The sequence below is a fragment of the Marmota marmota genome, unplaced genomic scaffold (assembly GCF_001458135.2).
Source record: "Marmota marmota marmota unplaced genomic scaffold, marMar, whole genome shotgun sequence".
Taxonomy (NCBI): Eukaryota; Metazoa; Chordata; class Mammalia; order Rodentia; family Sciuridae; genus Marmota; species Marmota marmota.
Window position 1 is genome coordinate 39,796,341 of NW_026000229.1, and position 18,234 is coordinate 39,814,574.

At 32.2% G+C, this 18,234-nt stretch overlaps 1 protein-coding gene across 2 annotated transcripts in view; it reads right to left on the bottom strand.

The window, feature by feature from the left end:
• Spred1 (sprouty related EVH1 domain containing 1) overlaps window positions 1-18,234 on the bottom strand; it is an 86,285-nt gene that overhangs the window by 35,527 nt on the left and 32,524 nt on the right. For both annotated transcript variants that reach the window (XM_048793115.1, XM_048793116.1), the window contains exon 2: window positions 11,356-11,530. In XM_048793115.1, the coding sequence (XP_048649072.1) occupies window positions 11,356-11,530 (175 nt within the window). The remainder of the gene's footprint in view (window positions 1-11,355; window positions 11,531-18,234) is intronic.

The following is an 18,234-nucleotide window of genomic DNA, read 5'->3' on the forward strand; positions in this document are numbered from 1 at the left end:
AAAATTACTGTACTGTTTGCCAGAAGTTTTCAAAATAGACCAACCCAAAAATGGACACAAGTGCATTTTTGTTTCACTAACAACAACATAATAATTTGGGAGAGGAAAGTAAAATTAAATATATATTTTTAAAGAAATATGTACTTTATTATAGTCACTACCTACAATTAATTACATGTTTACAAATAATATTATCCAAGAAGCAGTGTAGTTGGTAACAAAACAATTTTACTGTAGCTTTCTGAAGTATCTTTGAATCAAATGAAAAATCATTTTGTTTTTTGAAATAAAAATTCCAAATTCAAATTAAATTTATTCAATAACCCAAACTGACTTAATATCTCAGACTTGCCTCATATTACGAACTTCAGTTTTCTAGATATAAAAAGTACTACCTTTTATGAAAGATACTATGATTTTTATTAAATATGAAATTATACTGTAAAAAGTACTTTTTTTTTTTACTAGTTATTAGTAAAAAAATTGTGTTTAGTGCTGTGTTCTGAGCTAGGATTTTAAAAATTAAAAAAATAACAGAAGCAACAATGGCAGTGATTCTCACATAATAATAGTTTAGCTAACACAAAAGAGAAGAAGGAAAATAGTATTATTTTTATAATTATGGCACATATTTTAACACATTATTTTTGTGTGACTAAACCATATAAAAGATGAAATACTCAACAATCAAACCCATACACACTCACACAATTTTACTTCCATTCAAAAAAGACAGTAAATGAAACACTACTAATATTTAGTTTCCAAACTACAATAAGCACTCACTTGGACTTAGTTCTCATTAAAATAAACAACTAAACACATAAGAGGCAAGAGCATACGCATATTATGCAAACAATAAAAATCAAAATACAGGGCTGGGGGCATGGCTCAGTGCTAGAGCACTTGCCTACCATGTGTGAGGCACTGGGTTCAATTCTCAGCACCACATATAAATAAATAAAAAATAAAGGTCCATCAACAACCAAAAAAATATTTCAAAAAAAAAAATCAGAATACATTGCAAATTGAAGAATAAAACTGAACTGTATGTGCACACCCATGGCTACAGGGTTCTAAAAAATTGTACACCTGGAAACTAATTTGACATCACTAATATCAAGTAAAAGTGAAAAATGTTGAATGATAACCAAACAAAATGGATTCTTTAATTAAAAAGTACAATGAAACGTAAAAGTTCAGTTTACTTAATAGATAAATGCTTCCACAGATTTTCCATGAGACCCATAATAAACTGACAAATATATAATCACTGTAAAATATTTAAATATCTGTCTCAATAACTGGTAGATGAAATAGACACAAAATTAGGAAAGATAAAGAATATTTAAACATCAGCATTAAAAATTTGATCTAGTGACACATAGAAACCTGCATAAAATAAATGCCTTAAAAATATTCATCAAAAATACATGAAATATTTGAATAAATTAGTCATGTCCTCACAACATGTCTTGAAAGAAGAATTGTTATCATACAGTCTATATTCTCTAAATAGCACACAGATCAAAACTAGTTTAAAATAATCTGTTTTTTTGAAAAAATTTCTACCAATTTCCAAAGAAAAAAACCAAGGAAATCAGCATGAAAATTAGAAAACTCTTATCATCAACAGATAATGCAATAACCACATATAAACATATGGGGGCGAGGTTGTAGCTCAGTGAGTAGCTTAGCATGTGTGAGGCCTTAAGTTTTATCCCCAGAACCACAAATACAAAATGAAAAGATAAATTAAAAAGAAAAGTACATAACTAAGCCAGAATTTTAAAGGAAATCTATAAAGTAAAAATTTAAGAATAGAAAAAAAGAAAATCTGAAAACAAAAGAACTCAATGTCAAATGTAAAATGTTAAATATAATAAATTCAAAGAAACAAAGATAAGAAATATAAATTACAAAACCAATAACAATCCCTCCCCCACCCCAAAAAGACCCATTATACAAAAAGGAAGAATGAAGAATTTCTTCTACCTCATTTGTTTTCCTGTTCAGCTATGGATACGAATCACATGGATTCCTATTTTAGTCCATGTATGACAATCATTTACAAAGAGAACTTTCTCATACTAATTCTTTTGTCTTTTAAACATGATTCTTTTGTTTGCTCCTTTACTTAGTGGCACAAGATAGAGGACATTCTGGGCAAGGATGCTTTAATGTGAATGAAGCTAATTGTGGGGAAATGTTAGGCAAGTCCAAACTTTCTACAAAACAATTGTCCAGTATTCTTACATATGTCTATGTCATGAAAGACTAAGAAATTATTCAGCTGATGCTATAATATCTTGCATTGAAGAAACAAAAATGTTGAAAGAACCTTAGGACAGTTACTTGCTCATACATGTTGGTGGCAATGTATTATGGCAAGCCACTCTGAACAGAAGTTTGGCATTTTCTTATAAAACTAAACGTGCAACTACCATATAGCCTAGCAACTACACTCTTCATTACTTATAGTAGCCTTATCTGTAAAATAGCCCCTTAATGAAAACAGCCTAGATGTCTTTCAATGGCTAAACAAACTGTGGTATATACATATGATAGAATACAACTCAACAAAAAATGGAAAAACTCTTGACATTCAACCTTCATGAAACCTCGGTGAATTATGCTGAAAGAAAAACGCCAATCCTGAAAGACTGCATACTTATGATTTCACTTTTATAACATCTTTGAAATGATAAATTATAGAAATAATCAAGAAAACAGATTAGGGGTTGCCAGTCTAAGAGGGAAATGGACATGGTTAGAACAGTAACAAGGGAGGAGTTCTTACAGTCACTAGACTGTTTTTATCTTGTCTGTGAGAGTTGACAAATGATAAAACTGTATAATACACTAAAAAAAATAGTAAAATGAAAAATCTAAATATGGTAGATGGTATCAACAATGAATATCCTGGTTGAAATGTTATAATAGTTATAAAAAATATTACCATTCAAAAAACTGGTTAGAGGGTACACAGGATCTCTTTATATTATTCTTTCACAAGACATTTATAATCTACAATTTCCTCAATAAAAATATCAATTTTAGAAGTCTGTGGAACATTTATAAAACCAGATTTCATAAAAATCTGTATGAAATTCTGGTGGGGACTATAAGGACATTTCCATTCATGATAAAGGATATCTCAAAATAACCAACATCAGATTTCTTCACATAATACTATAAATTCCTTTAGATTCACAAAGATAGAAGTCCTCAATCATCAATATTATCTAACATTATTCTGAAAATTCTAGTGAGTACCATAAATAAAAGATACAGGAAGAGCTTTTAAAGATATCCGATACCAGAAAAGATGACAGAGAGATCATTTACAATAGCTCCCCAATTTCTTATGTAGCTATGAAAAATTTAAATGAATGTACCCATGGGGGACCAAAAAAATTTAAAAAACTGTTTATAGCATTCTGAAAGAATAGAATAAGCAAACAAATACAGCATCTCAAAAGAGCTAAAGACAATTAATGAAGGAGTAACTACTATTAGCAGATACTAAACTCTATATAAAAGTTATAATAATTAGGCCCCTGAAATGTTGTATGTTGACCCTGGACACCCATTGCCACATACCCCACCCCACTTGTGGCTTTTTCTGGAGTTAAGACTTGTGAAAAGGTGATAAATCAGATCACAGAGGTGGGCGCATAATCATATAAGATTGGTGACCTTGTAATAAAAGAAATATCAGAGCAATTCACTTTAGGCCATGTGAGGACACAATAAGGAGACAGTGTGCAATCTAGGCAGAGCCCTCACCAGAAACAGAATTGGTCAATAACTTTATCTTTGACTCGCCAGCCTACAGATCTGTAAGATTAAGTTTCTGTTTAAGCTATCCAATCTATGTTTTGTTACGGGAGCCTGGACAGACTATACAGTCTATACAGGAAACCCAGCACACTGAAGTTTCTCCAACAGCAGCTGATTTTTTAATAAGGAATAATATTGAATGAGCAACTAAAAGACTGGTAGATTCAAATTGTAATTTAGATTCTAATACAACAAAAGTAGTGAAAGGGAAGGCTAACATGTAATGCAATAATTTGAGGTCAAAGTGTGGAACTTAATTTAACTATTAAGGAGATTGTAACAGTTTAACTAATTAGACTGTAACAGAAATATATCACAAACAGGTATGAGAGAAAGATGAAGCCAAGATAATACTGAGGAACTTGACAGAACAAAACAGTAAACATCAATACAAACCAATATATGTTAATAACTAAAGAATGGAATTATATTAATTAAAAACAAATAACTGAACAGTAAAGATGAAATATGAAAAACAGCTGGGGATGTGGCTCAAGCAGTAGCGTGCTCGCCTGGCATGTGTGCGGCCCGGGTTCGATCCTCAGCATCACATACAAACAAAGATGTTGTGTCCGCCGAAAAACTAAAAAATAAATATTAAAGTTCTCTCTCTCTCTTTAAAAAAAAAAAGAAAGAAAAGAAATGTGAAAAACAGTAAACAGTAGATTGAAGGAAAGTGAAAGAATTAAGCTGAGGTTGTCTGAGAAAATAAAAGCAACCAGGAAGATAAACTGGCAAATATTCTAAATCTTTATTTTTGAAAACCAGTTATCACAAATATACAAGAGGGGGAGGATGTTTTTCCCCTCTTAAAGAAATACTGGTAAAGTTAAAGAATAAATGGTTGTAGAAGAACTGCTGGGAGAAAATTTTTAAAAAAATCATGATTATAGAAAAATATATTAATAGCACAATTCATTATCTTTTCAATTTGGATTGACCCTGAATTGAACAGGTAATTTTGGATTGGTAGAAAATTACGATTAACAATTCTCCCAATTCCAATTATCTACAGCAAAACTGGTTTGCCCAAATACTTTCTCTTCCCAATTTTCCTATTTTTTCATTTTTTTCCGTAAAAAAGAAAATTGTTTGCTGTCACTGTTGTTTACTGAGAACTAGTGAGCTATCTAGGAACATTATCTACTCTACATAAATTCCTCATAATATACTATCTTTATAGTTCCATATTTATTAATGGAAAAGAAGAAAGGACATTTTTCTTAAGTTCAATGCATGGTACTTTTGATGACCCATGAACAAATCAGTAAGGCAATACCAAAAATTTTTCCTTGAGAAAAAGGCAGTTGAAGACAAATGATGTAAGGACAAGCTCATAAACCTATTTTTTGTGTTGAGATAAGAAAATGGGCTTGTCTCTAGGAAATTATTAGGAAATACTAAAGAAATATTAGACCCAAGCTTTAAAAAGTTCCTTATGGTAAATGACCAAGAGGCTAAAAGGAGCAATGAAAACTGGGAGGCTTAATTGCAGCAGCACAAGTAGGCTATGAGAGAGGGAGAGATGGAAAAGATTAAATAAAACCAAAAATAAAGACCTGCTTGAACAAATGGAGAATCGCTGGTAATTCCTAGGTTTACCACTATTGCTCTTGCACAATTTCATGCCACAAGTTAAAAGAATGAAGAGGCAAGCTACTGGCTGGGGAAAAAAAAGAACTTTTGCAAGCCACATATTCCCACAAAGGACTAGTATCTAGAATATATAATGAACTCTCAAAATTCGATAGTAAAAAAGCAAATAATCCACTGAGGGAAAAAAGGCTAAGATTTTATATAATGTGGCATAAAAACTTAAAGAGTATAAATTCATTTTACTTTTAAGAATGGTCAAGATTTGGAAATCTGGACATACAAACTAAAACAGAAGGTGTTATTCATAATGTAAATCATCTTCAAACAAATGTTATCTACTTTCTCAGGAAGGCCCTCCTTGGATGCTGTACCTAAATATTAACCAATCCTCCTCCCCCAAAAAACTCCCTATATTCCCTTCCCCCAGCACTATCTAGCATATTATTTATTTTACTGATTTATTTAACCCTCATAGAATATATGCTCTACTTAAGAATAGAAATTTCTGCCTGTATTCATTTGCATATTCCCAATGCCTACAAGAGTATCTGACACACAGTAGCTGTTCAACTTTTGTTACATGAATGATTGACTCACCTTTAAAAAGGGAGTAGTAAAAGGGAATATGAAATTTCTTTAGCATAAAGGAAAAAACTTGGCAACAAATCATCTATTAAGATATGAATAAGAGTAGTTTATGAGATTGCAGAAAAAAATTAAAAGAATTGTAATGAAAATAAATAAATAAATAATAATAATAATAATAAAAGATACCGAAGTCAGAGGGAATCTAGTGTTAACAGGAGAAAATAGGAGACAAAGTAATAGAAAAAGGCATGAAATTGAAGAGAAGAATAAAAAGAAAATGACAGGAAACTACAAAATTCCTCAAATGGAACAGTTGTCAGTAACCACCAGATCTAGGAAAGTAGCCTCCTGAAATAAAGACCAGAAGGTCAAGAGACTGCAAAGAATAGTAGCAAAGACTGATGATGAGGTGCAGGTGTAGAAAAGTTACTTATGAGAAACAATTACTAATGTCAGTGGATGAGAATGAAAGCTAGAGGATGGTGATTGGAATGGTACCGAGTAACAATAAAGAGATTTATGTATGCAGGTGACAGTAGTAGCCGGAAAGAGCAATGAGGAATAATGACAATTCTGTACCACCTCTACCCACCCTTTACCTAACTGTGGTATTCTAGATATCAGAACATATCTTTCAGGAGAAAAAAAAAAAACTGTTAGGAAGGCTGAATCCTAAGAAATGCTAGTTAAGGCAACTAGTTTTTAATGGATAAAAAATTCTGCAGGACTGAAGTTTCACAATAGAATAATTCACACAGGCATAGTGGAAAAGCTTAGCAGGAAATTCCTGTTTTGAACTTGTGTAGGTTCAACCCAAGGCAAAAAGATGTTTCCCTGGTCTTCTGAGACTTTCTTGTGACAGAAAGGGGATGAGTTTTATTTTTAATAGAGCTACTGCTATATTATAAATGCTTTATTTTTCTTCCTAGAAAACAATCATTCCAATTTTATTTTAGTCTCTAGTAACCGGCAAGAAACTCCATTTTGAAAAAAAGTGTTCTATTTATTTAGGTACTTGGGATTGAATCCAAGGGCAATTTACCACCGAGGTACATCCCCATTCCTTGTATTTTTTTTGGAGACAAGGTCTTACTAAGTATCTTAGGAGCTTGCTAAATTGCTGAACCTTGAACTTGGGACCCTTCTGCTTCGGCTTCATGAGTTGATGGAATTACAGGTGTGCACCCCAGCGAAAGCTGTGGTTGTTTTTTTTTTTTTTTTTAAACAAGAGGAAACTCTGAGTTTTATAAACAACTTTTTATTCACAACCTAATAATTTACTAATCCTAAAAATAATTCCTTACTCTCCGTGGCAACTTCCTAAACTAGAAATGCTTCTTGTTTTCCCTTTTTCCGTTTCAAAATTAGCTTTGTCACACTAGGTTTAACCCTGTTTATTCTTGCTTTCACAGAGCATCTTAAGTAATTCAGTTTTGTTTAAGATCATCCTACTGATTTATTTATCCTCTCCTGTCTTCTGTCATCTCTTAGCAGGTATGCTTTTTAAAGCATTACTTTAATTATATGAGTAAATTTACAGTATTTGTCTAATATGTAAACTTAAGAATAGCTATTTTAGATTCCTATGGTAATGAAACACTGTTTGGCAGTAATAAATATTTTAGCAAATTTAATAGGCTACTATTGAAGTTAATTTAGGTAACTATAAAGAATCTAAAGGTACATTATAATTTAGTATTTTATATTTCCATACTATATACAATTAGCCAAAAATGGCCAAATAACAACCTGTATAAATGGTAAATATTTTAACAAAATATCTATAAGAGTGTTGTACTTAAAGAACAAGCTGTATCTAATGAAAATTAAATGTAAGAAAATTTCTATCATGAGAATGTACAGCTCCTTTTAAGTTACATGTTGAGTCAAAGTTCAGTTTGCATCTCACAAAATGTTGTCTAAAATAACAATAACTTTTATTAAATAAAGAAATCAAGGTTGAACAAATTTAGAAGGAAATGGAGAATGCAACTCATACTCAAAAAAGAGATTCTGCAAATCTTTCCTACAAAGAGGACCATTCTATCCCGGAGTATCTATAAGAAAGACAGTACATTTACTTTCTTATGCTATAACAACCAAGCCTGGTGTTTCTTTCAAAGTCTTTGTCAATCAAAATTAAAGCATGAAAGACAATTATTCAGTGCTTTCCAATACTTTTCTCCTCAAGAACACACTGGGAAAAAAAAAAAAAAAAAAACTAAGGCAATCAGTCTGGATGTTCTGATTACTTTAATCCAGTAAAGGTGAAATGCACTGGCAAACTCTAATTTAGAGAAGGATCATAAGGACAACCTAGAAAATAACCTCTTCCTCTACAGGCATCATAAAAGAGAGTAAGTTATATGTAAATATCATAGGAAATAATTTTTGATTACTTCTAGTAAGAAAATGCATGAGTGAGTGAATGAGTAATGACTCAACATAGAATGATGCCTTCTTAGAAAAAATTCCTGGGCAGCCTGCTTTTTATTTGTACTGGCTCTATTATTTAAAAAAAAAAAAAAAATGAATACAGCTGTCCCTCAGTATTTAAGGAGGTTGGTTCCAGAACCCCCACCCAGGCCCCAGCAGATACCAAAAGGTGAGGATGCCCAAGGCCCTTACATAAAAAGGTGTAGTATTTGCCCACAATCTACACACATCCTCTCATACAGTTTAAATTATCTCTAGATTACTTATGATACTTAGTACAATTGCAAATGCTATGAAAGTAGTTTTATACTCTGTTGTATAGGGAATAATGACTAGGAAAAAAGTATATATTTTCAGTATTTAAAAAAATTTTTTTTATTCCTCAGTTGGTTGAATCTGCAAATGCAGAAACTGTGATTCCAAGGACCAATTGTATAATATAACCCTCTAGGAAATAATAAGAAGAATTATTTTTAGTACATATAATTGTAAATCAAAGGTTGGAAAAGTCTTCTGCAATAGCACTGTTTGTCTCATCATTGAGAAAAGTTCTTTCTTCTTCACTATGGTTACTAGTATTCTAACTTACAAACATCCTTTAAAATATTATCTAGTATGTCTTTTTAGCCAACAAATAACTATGTGCACTTTCCTTTATTGTTTATCTATTATTTCTTAAAGGTTACAAAATTATTCATGGAGCACTGGGGCAAGAAGTTCACATGTAATTATATAACCAAGAGGCAAATGGGTACAGAATCATTTTTGTCTGTTTTTATATAATGAATTATTACATAGGAAAAACTATGAAAATGGACTGTTTTATTACTGAGAAAGCTTTTAAAAGAAAGCTATCATTAATTTGGGAAGAACCTGGTAGTTACAGTGTACTTCCTAAAAAAAAAAGAAAAAAGAAAGAAAAAAAGCAAAATCCAGAAAGAGAGACTAGAAAAACACTAATCAATAAAAATACCAATTAATGATTGTGAAAGTATGTATACTTCTAATTCATCACTGGGTTCTTCAGAAATAGTGCTGGAAGTCTATCACTCAGCAGAGGAGGCCAATTATCTGCTTATTTCAATGCTACCATCTCATTTCTCGTCCGACTCTGCAACACTGCTGTTTTCAATTGATTGCCATGTTACTACCTCTGCCTTTGATCAAATAAGTCCCCACAACCTAGAATGCTTTACTATAGCTAATCCCTGTAAGAAATATGGCAACCCTCCATTTTTTCCTTTATGTTGACTCTGAGATGTTTATTATCTGTTTTACAAATAACAGGGTTCCTCAAGGAGAATTAACTAGGTGAAACAACAGGTGTTCTGATTTCTGGTCAGTACTTTTAGCAGAAGAGCCTATTTTCTTGCTAACATATCATGATTCCATACTCTAGGAGAAGATTAAGTGTATTTCTCCCTCCCTCTTAAGCCCTATTCACAGGGAATAGATTTATGTTCTTTCTGAATCCCATGTTTATTTTTATTAGCTTTATGTAAAAGCCACATTCTGAACCATCACTGAATCCATTAATCTGAGTTATCTTTGACCAGCCTCACTCTAAGTTAATATAGATTTGATCCTTTAATTATTCTAAAATAAACTGTTCATCTCTGTTAATATACCCCAAATTCTGTTTTACTAATTTATTTTCTATTTTACATCTAAGTCATCTTTTCCTTGTTCTTATGATTTTCCTAGCAAGTTTTCTCCCCCAACTCTTACTCCATTTTTGACTTTTTTCTATTTCTATTATTTTAAAGTTTCATTAAAAAAAAAAAAAACACACCTTAGATCTTATTTTGCTCAATTTCTAAAATCTACAACTTATTTTTCAGCAACATTTCCAGTTATCTTTGCTCATACCAAAAACATTATACTCTAGACAGGTCACTATAAGCCTTTTCTTAGATGTCTTCAAGCTTTAAAAAGTATTATCATGTGTCACGTATTTTTTCATCTAAGGCTAAAAGCACCTTAAATATTTAAACTTTTTAAAAGATAACATGTTAAATTTATTATATTCACTTCTGACTTCAACTGGATTTTCTACAACACCAAATGCCACTCGTTAATTGAGATACACTGTGTGTGTAACAGAAGTAAATTTTAAAATTGTAAAACATTGGAGTTAAAACACTTTCAAGATGATTTAAGGTAACTCTCCCTTTAACTCTCCATGTGACGGGGTCACAGATAAGTTAAACAACTCAAGAAACCAAAACCCCCAAATAAAAGAAGGTTGCATTCAAAATGTTCATGTATGAAAGAATTATTTGGATAAAGAATTGTTTATTAAAACACACTTCCAGGGGCTGGGGACGTAGCTCAAGCGGTAGCGCGCTCGCCTGGCATGTGTGTGGCCTGGGTTCGATCCTCAGCACCACATACAAACAAAAGGTGTTGTATCTGCCAAAAAATAAATATTAAAAAAAAAAAAAAAACACCCACACTTCCACAAATACAACACATAAGTTAAACAGCCTCATAAACTGGTTCACAAATGTATATTTAAAGGGAATTCTAGTTACTTTCAAGGGTCTTAAAAATTTCAAGCACTTTTCATTTTGGTTGTTTATGCTCTCCTTTTCCTTTATGCATAAATGATACTATATCACTCAGCTTTTTATATATGATTGGGCTATTCATTAATATTCTTGCACTAAGCTTAAACAGAAAAGCAGCACACACATCCAATGTGTATGTCAGATCCAGTTCTGAAAACTGTCATATTTCACTCTCTTTAACAGAAAAATAGCTCCAGGAACACAATCAGAGTCACAAGAAAAAATAATTCTTGTAAGTAATATACTAATCATAAATTTAAATAGATAATCCACTTTGTAGAACATATCCTAAACTTATAGTGATAGATACTTTATTCATTACCATTTTGTCCCTGAGTCGCTCTCCACGGATAAAAAAGTCAGCACAGCCATTCTCTTCCTGATGAGGGACTTTGAAGACAGTGACGCTGCTTAGTCCACTCCCTCCAAGGGGTAACCATCCACCACTTGAGTCATCTCGGGTCATCACCACAGCTCGCACTCGTGCATAACTATTACTAAAATAGAAGCAAAGATTGGGAATTAGCTTTTCCATAAACAAAAATCAGCCGGGCTGTCAGTTTTAAGAATCCAAAGGTCACAAATAGTTAACATGTGCAGACTGACAGGTTTACTATTTCTATGACAGTCCACAGGAAAAAAAAAGTACTTGAAAAAAAATCATAAAATAACTACACTTAAAGGTTATTCTTTATTTTGAATATTAACCTTATAATAAAAGGCTACAACACTCATATTTTAATTTATCATTTTAGTAGTCCAAGCATATTTGATCCTCACAAAGGGGGTCGTGAAGTAGGCCCACAGACAAATATTGTCAAACTACACTGGCTATCATCAAACTTCTCTCTATGTGTCCATTTGTTGCAGCATTAGAGCCAGGACAAATTACTGCAATATTTCAGCACATTTAACTGTAGCATCTCTAAGTTCTTAATCATTCTGGAATACACTATACATGAAATGTTAAAACAAACATGCTTAGGCTTACATGTCACATTTTTTTCCTAACAAATGGAAATCTAAATAATTTACACAAATTATATGCAGAATAAATATATAAATATTAATATAGTTAGTAAGCAAATTGGTGTGTAGAAAGCTTTCATGATTTCTTTCTGGCAGACTATCTTAAGAGACTGCAGTCTAGTTCCATCTCAGAATCATTTCCCAATGTTAACAAAGATCTTTACATAAAATCTAGAAAATATGTTTAACGTACTAAATGTTCTACAAAACCGACATCTAAGACTTTTAGTTCTGAAACTTTTAATATAATACATAGTAATAGAATCCTAAGAGCAGTACACCTTGCTGACTTCTTAGAAAATTATATTGAATGTAACTTAAACATGTCTTGGTTATTATGAATATCAATTGAGGGCCTATGTAACGGTTCTGTGCTTTTTAGCATGTCACTGCACTAAGTTGTCTGTTGTCACTGTCTGAAAGCTTCCCCTTGCTTTAAAAAAAAAAAAACCAAAAACTTTATATATTTATTTGAAGTATACTTTACATACAATAACATGCATCAATTTAAATACAGAATTTAGAGTTACTAAATGCTAGCAAATGTATATATGTATATGTGTACACACACACACACACACACACACAGATAGTCCTATCTGAATCTCAGCTATAGTCCACAAATTTGTATGGTGAAATCCCTAACCCTTAAAGTAATGGTATCAGAGGTGGCGGGGGACGGGGGCAGGTGATTAGATCACGAAGGTAATGCCCTCATCATTAGGTTATAATCATTGTAAAAGAAACCCCCCCAAAGCTACCTCTTTCTTTCCACCATGTAGTAATGGCTAGAAGGTACGATTCAAGAATCAAAAGTAGGTCTTCACTGGACACCAAATCTGTTGATACCTTCATCTTGAACTTCCTACCCTCTATAACTGAGAAATTTCTATTGTGTATAAGCTATAAGTAGCTTATACACATGGTATTTTGTTATGGTAGCCCAAACAGACTAAGACATGTAGAACAACCTAATAATCAAGATATAAGGAAGGCATTTTTATCACTTTAGAAAATTCCTTTATGTCTCCTTTCTGCCAAGTAAGTAACCATTGTTTTGACTTCTTGTATACCAATTAGTTCAACCTATTCTGAGCTGTTATTAAATGGAATCAAACATAATTATCACTTCTATACCCTGTTAGGGTTTGGATGTGAGGCATTCACCCAAAAAAACTCATGTTAGACAATGCAGGAATTTTCAGGGGTAAAATGTGAGAGCTGTGGATTAAACCATTTGATGGGTTTAATCATCAAAATAGATTATTGGGTGATAACTACAAGTAGGTGAGGTGTACTGGAGGAAGTACGCCACTGGGTGTGTACCCTTGGGATTATGCTGTTTTCCCTGACTCCTAGAGCTCCCTCTCTGCTTCCTGGCTGCCCTGAACTGAGCTGCTTTCCTCCATTATGCCCTTCTATCATGATGCTCTGCCAAAGCAATGGAGTGGGCTGGCCATGGACTGAATCTCTGAAACCATGAACCCCAAATAAACTTTTCTTTCTCCAAATTGTTCTGTGTCTTTTGGTCACAGCATCAAAAAACTGACCAACATACATTCTTTTTATATGACATCTTTTTCTCATGTTGTTTTGTGTATCAGAAGTTCATTTTTCTTTTTACCAAGTCATTCTCAGTTGAATAAATATATCATAATTTTTTCTTTATTCTTTCTTACACAGATGAGCTTATGGACTTTTCCTTGTTGCTGGCTTTGTGAATAAAGCTTTTGTACAAGTCTTTTTGTGGAGATGTTTTCATTTTTCTTAGATAATTACCTAGAAATTGAATTAATGGATCATAAGATAGATACAAGTTTATACAGAAAACTGAAAGTTTTCCTATGTGGTTGTACTGTTATATATTCCATTAATAATGTATGGTGGTTTCATGTGTTCTGTGTCCTTGCTAATATTTAGGGTTTTCAGTTTTTAAAATTTCACTCATTGTGATGTATCCTACTGTGGTTTAAATTTTTCATTTCCCTGATAATGCATAATGTTGAGCATCTTTTCATATATTTAATATAAGATTAACTATTATTATCATCATTATTATTATGTCTACAAAACATTTAAAATAGAAAAAGTTGCCATGTGGTAACTCAAAGCCAGGAAAGAGTAAGGAAACAATAAAATTTACATGGAAAACCATAATTCTCCATTGCTCTCATCAGATTCTTATTTGGGCCCAATTACTGAAAACCTTCAACACAGAGAAGTGGTGAGAAGAGGCATAAGGGCTAACTTGGTGTAGATATCAAACTATATTCTTTCTTCTAGGGTAGGATGGAACAAGTACTACTACTACAAATAAACATGGTATGCATCTTGAGACTGTGGAAACATTACTACATAAATAATCACTTTGGGGAGATAGCTTCAATTCTAAGGCAAATGAAGAAGCTCTTAAAAGATGCTTAGTTTCTTCTAATTTAAAATCTAAATTGTACCTAAACTTCTAATCCCTGATTTTATTTAAACAATTATTCTAAATATATCCTTTCACATGTAGTAGAGGAATCAAACTACTGTTTTAATCTATAATAAAACACCAGACTGAGTAATTTACAAAGAACAGAAATTTATTTCACACAGTTCTGGAGGGATCAAGTCACCAGCAGGTTCACTGGTTAAAGGTTGTTCTCTGCTTCCAAGATGGTGCAACTTCTGGAGGACAGGAATGCTGGATTTTTCCACTGCAGAGTTTTAACTGGTTAAAATACTGTATCTTTGGTCTAAAGTGACCTTCTTTTTCAGTTTCTTTTCTCCCTTGCAAATCCTTCTTGCTTTGTGATTACTGAGCCTATTCTATGACCCCTCCCAACTGCTGGAAAAGTAGAAGAAAACGTTTGAAAAGACCAAGTTTAAAACAGAATGTTGAATAATTAAATTCCTTAGAAAATATACAGACTCTTATAACATATTGGGACATGTCTTGGTACACCGAATACTTGAACAGTTTTAATACTGATTCTTATTCTTCTCATTTTCTGATGACTACCAAAAGTTCCCACCTTTTCATTTTCTCCCACTTGCTCACCATAGGGAAACCAGAATATATTCAAAGCCAGATAACATAGCTACTATATGTACTGTACTGCAGACTTGTATATGTGGTAGCATAATGCACTGAATACTTTCATGAACTTATAATAATTAATTAACCATAAGTTTGATTTTGTTACTATGAGGTAAAAAAAAAAAATAACTGCCCATGGTGTTTATAAATTAAGGTTCTATCACCTATCAGTTCATTCAACTAAGTAACTGGAAAAAGTTATCAATCACCATATACAAAATTGACTTGTACAGAATTGTAATTGATCATATATCGGTTTTATTTTTGAACCATTTAAAATATATATTTGTTCTTTACAAAGTGTAATAATTTTATGACTTGAGAGAATGCTATGACTCCACTTAACTCACACTCAAGTTAACTAACTTGCAAGGAAATGTTATCTTGATAAAGCCATAAATCAAAGGACCTAAAAAGCCCATTATAGAGCAATCTTACTTTTCAAGACCCAAGTCAATCTCACATTTGTTCACCTCTTGGAAGGGACTGTGAATCCCCAAAATTGTATTCAAATGTGAGTTCTTAGACATATATGTATTTTCCTAGAGAAGTCAGTACGTAGTTTTCATCACAATTTCAATAGCATAAAAGATTACCCTAGCAAACCAATTTTAAGTACTACTACTACAAAAAACAAACAAAATGACTTGTACTGCTCTGGTTCTTGCTCAGATCTGTTTCCTAAGTTCAGATACATTTTAGTTTCCTGCTGATAGTTTATAATACAATGGATGACTGTTCTTAAGCTTAACATTTCTAAAACAAGTTATTTCCCTACTTTTGTCTCTCTTCTCCACAATATACCTTATTAACACCTTGATTTTAGACCAATAAGATCCATTTGGATTTCTGGCCTCCAAACTATAGTGTAATCAATTTCTATTGTTTCAAGCCCCTGAAGTTTGTGTTAATTTATTTCAGCAGCAACAGAAAACTAATATAAAATATAAGGGAAAACCTTCTTGAGGATATGAAAGCAATCTATGCAAGGAGATAAACATAACTATTTTCAATTTCTAACTACAACAGTACTAAAACAACCCTCTCACATACCACAATTGAGAAGAATCCTATTCAGCACAAAAATTTATGCTATTTTTTCCATATAATGTCAAAATATCCTTTGCTTTCTATAGTACATTTTAAGCAAATACCATCCATACAGTAAACATTATCACAGAGACTGAGTTTAGAAGATAAGTATTTAATAGAAGTAATTTAAGATGATATAACACTTCACAATATAAGTACTTGCTTTGCAAACTATATAGACTGCAGATATTCAGAAGATAACCATGTCACTACTCATTTGTTTATTCAGTTAAATAATAGGCACTTATTTATATGCTACATACATAAACAAAATGGAAAAGTCAAGGTCCCTTTCCTGTAGAGACTCTTCATCTCATGGGCAAAGATAAAATAAATAATGAGAATATAGGAGTATTCACATTTGATTTGTGTTTATTTTGAGTATCAGTTTATAAAACAGGACACTTCATGGAGTGTGACACAACTATGTCATGCTAAGGACCAAAACTAAATTTAAAAGGTAATCATGAACATAAGCAAGAAAAGGAAAGTGAGACAGCAGTTAGTTTACTGAATGAGGCCTTGCATATTATACTCAGGTTAGTCATCTATTTTACTACAATAAAGAAAACAAGGAATGGCAATAAACACAGGAGTACAATTTGTGTTTTGAAAGATCTTTCATAGAAGAACTAAAAGAACTTTGCTGAATCAACTCTAAATGAAAAAGTCATTTTCCTATCTTACAGATAAGAAAATTAAGGAATGAATTGGTTAGAAACAAAAAGTCTAAATTACACCTTTAGCATCAGTAACTTTAAAAACTGGAGCAAATATTTCCTGTGTAGTAACTACCCCAAGTAGCACATTTGGATTACATAAGCTGTGTGTCTCCCATTGCCAGTTCTATAAAATAAGATTAGCTATTATAGTGTTATAAGGAAGTTAATGACGATATGCATGTAAAATGGTTAGCATTATACCTGGCTCATAGATGCCAAATAATGTTCCAATGACTTAATTTGTTAAGCCAACTTTATGTTGGTATAGTACTTGTATTCTGACACTGTCTAAATTTGTGTCATTTTATATGGTTGTCCATAACAAACCCAGGAGGCAGTCCCTTTCTCAGGACTTTTTAGTTTAAAGAAGAATCACTAACCATGGTTAAGAATTAAATAATCCACTTTCTAAGTCTTCCAAAACTGCTTACAGGATGGAGGCACTTACATCTGGTAAGTTTTCCAGAAAGGGGGCCGGGGGGAATAAAAACTAAAACATGAAGGTTAAATAAAAGATATTCAAACTATCCCTTTAGAATCAGCCATTCTAGGTACTGATTGTCAGTATTATCCACTGTTAAAAAGTAGTTCAACACTCTAATGACTTTGTACGTCCCCTGCCTTCTAGTACCACTACTATTATTCCTTGGTTATCGGCAATGATACTATGATTTCATATTGAAGTTCTCCATGTCTGGGTCAGAAGAACTATTAGTAGAATTCACTGTCAACAAGAAATCAGAACAGAGAAAAGAAGAGCTTAAAACCATTAGAATATAAAAATCAGAAAATTTAAAAATAATTTTACAGAAAGAAAACCAACATAAATACAAAATAGACAAATAGAGAGTTTCAGAATGCATTAAAATATAAGATAATTCAACTTTATTAAACTCACAAATAGAGAGTTTCAGAATGCATTAAAATATAAGATAATTCAACTTTATTAAACTCATATCTATGCAGAAATTTCCATAAATGATGATTAAACAACAAGGGGCTGGGGACATAGCTCAGTTGGTAGAGTGCTTACCTCACATGCAAAGCCCTGGTTTCAAAACCCCGAACCCCAAAAAAAGAAGAAGAAAAAAAAAAAAAAACTAGCAAACTGAGATAAAATAAGCATACCGTGCATATATTAGTTTTTTATTGCCACTATAAATTCCGCCACTAAGTTAGTACCTTAAACACTACAAATTTATATAACTGTGAAACTGGAAGTCCAGACAGTTTCACTGAGGTAAAATCAAGGCATTTGTATCACTGCATCCCTTTC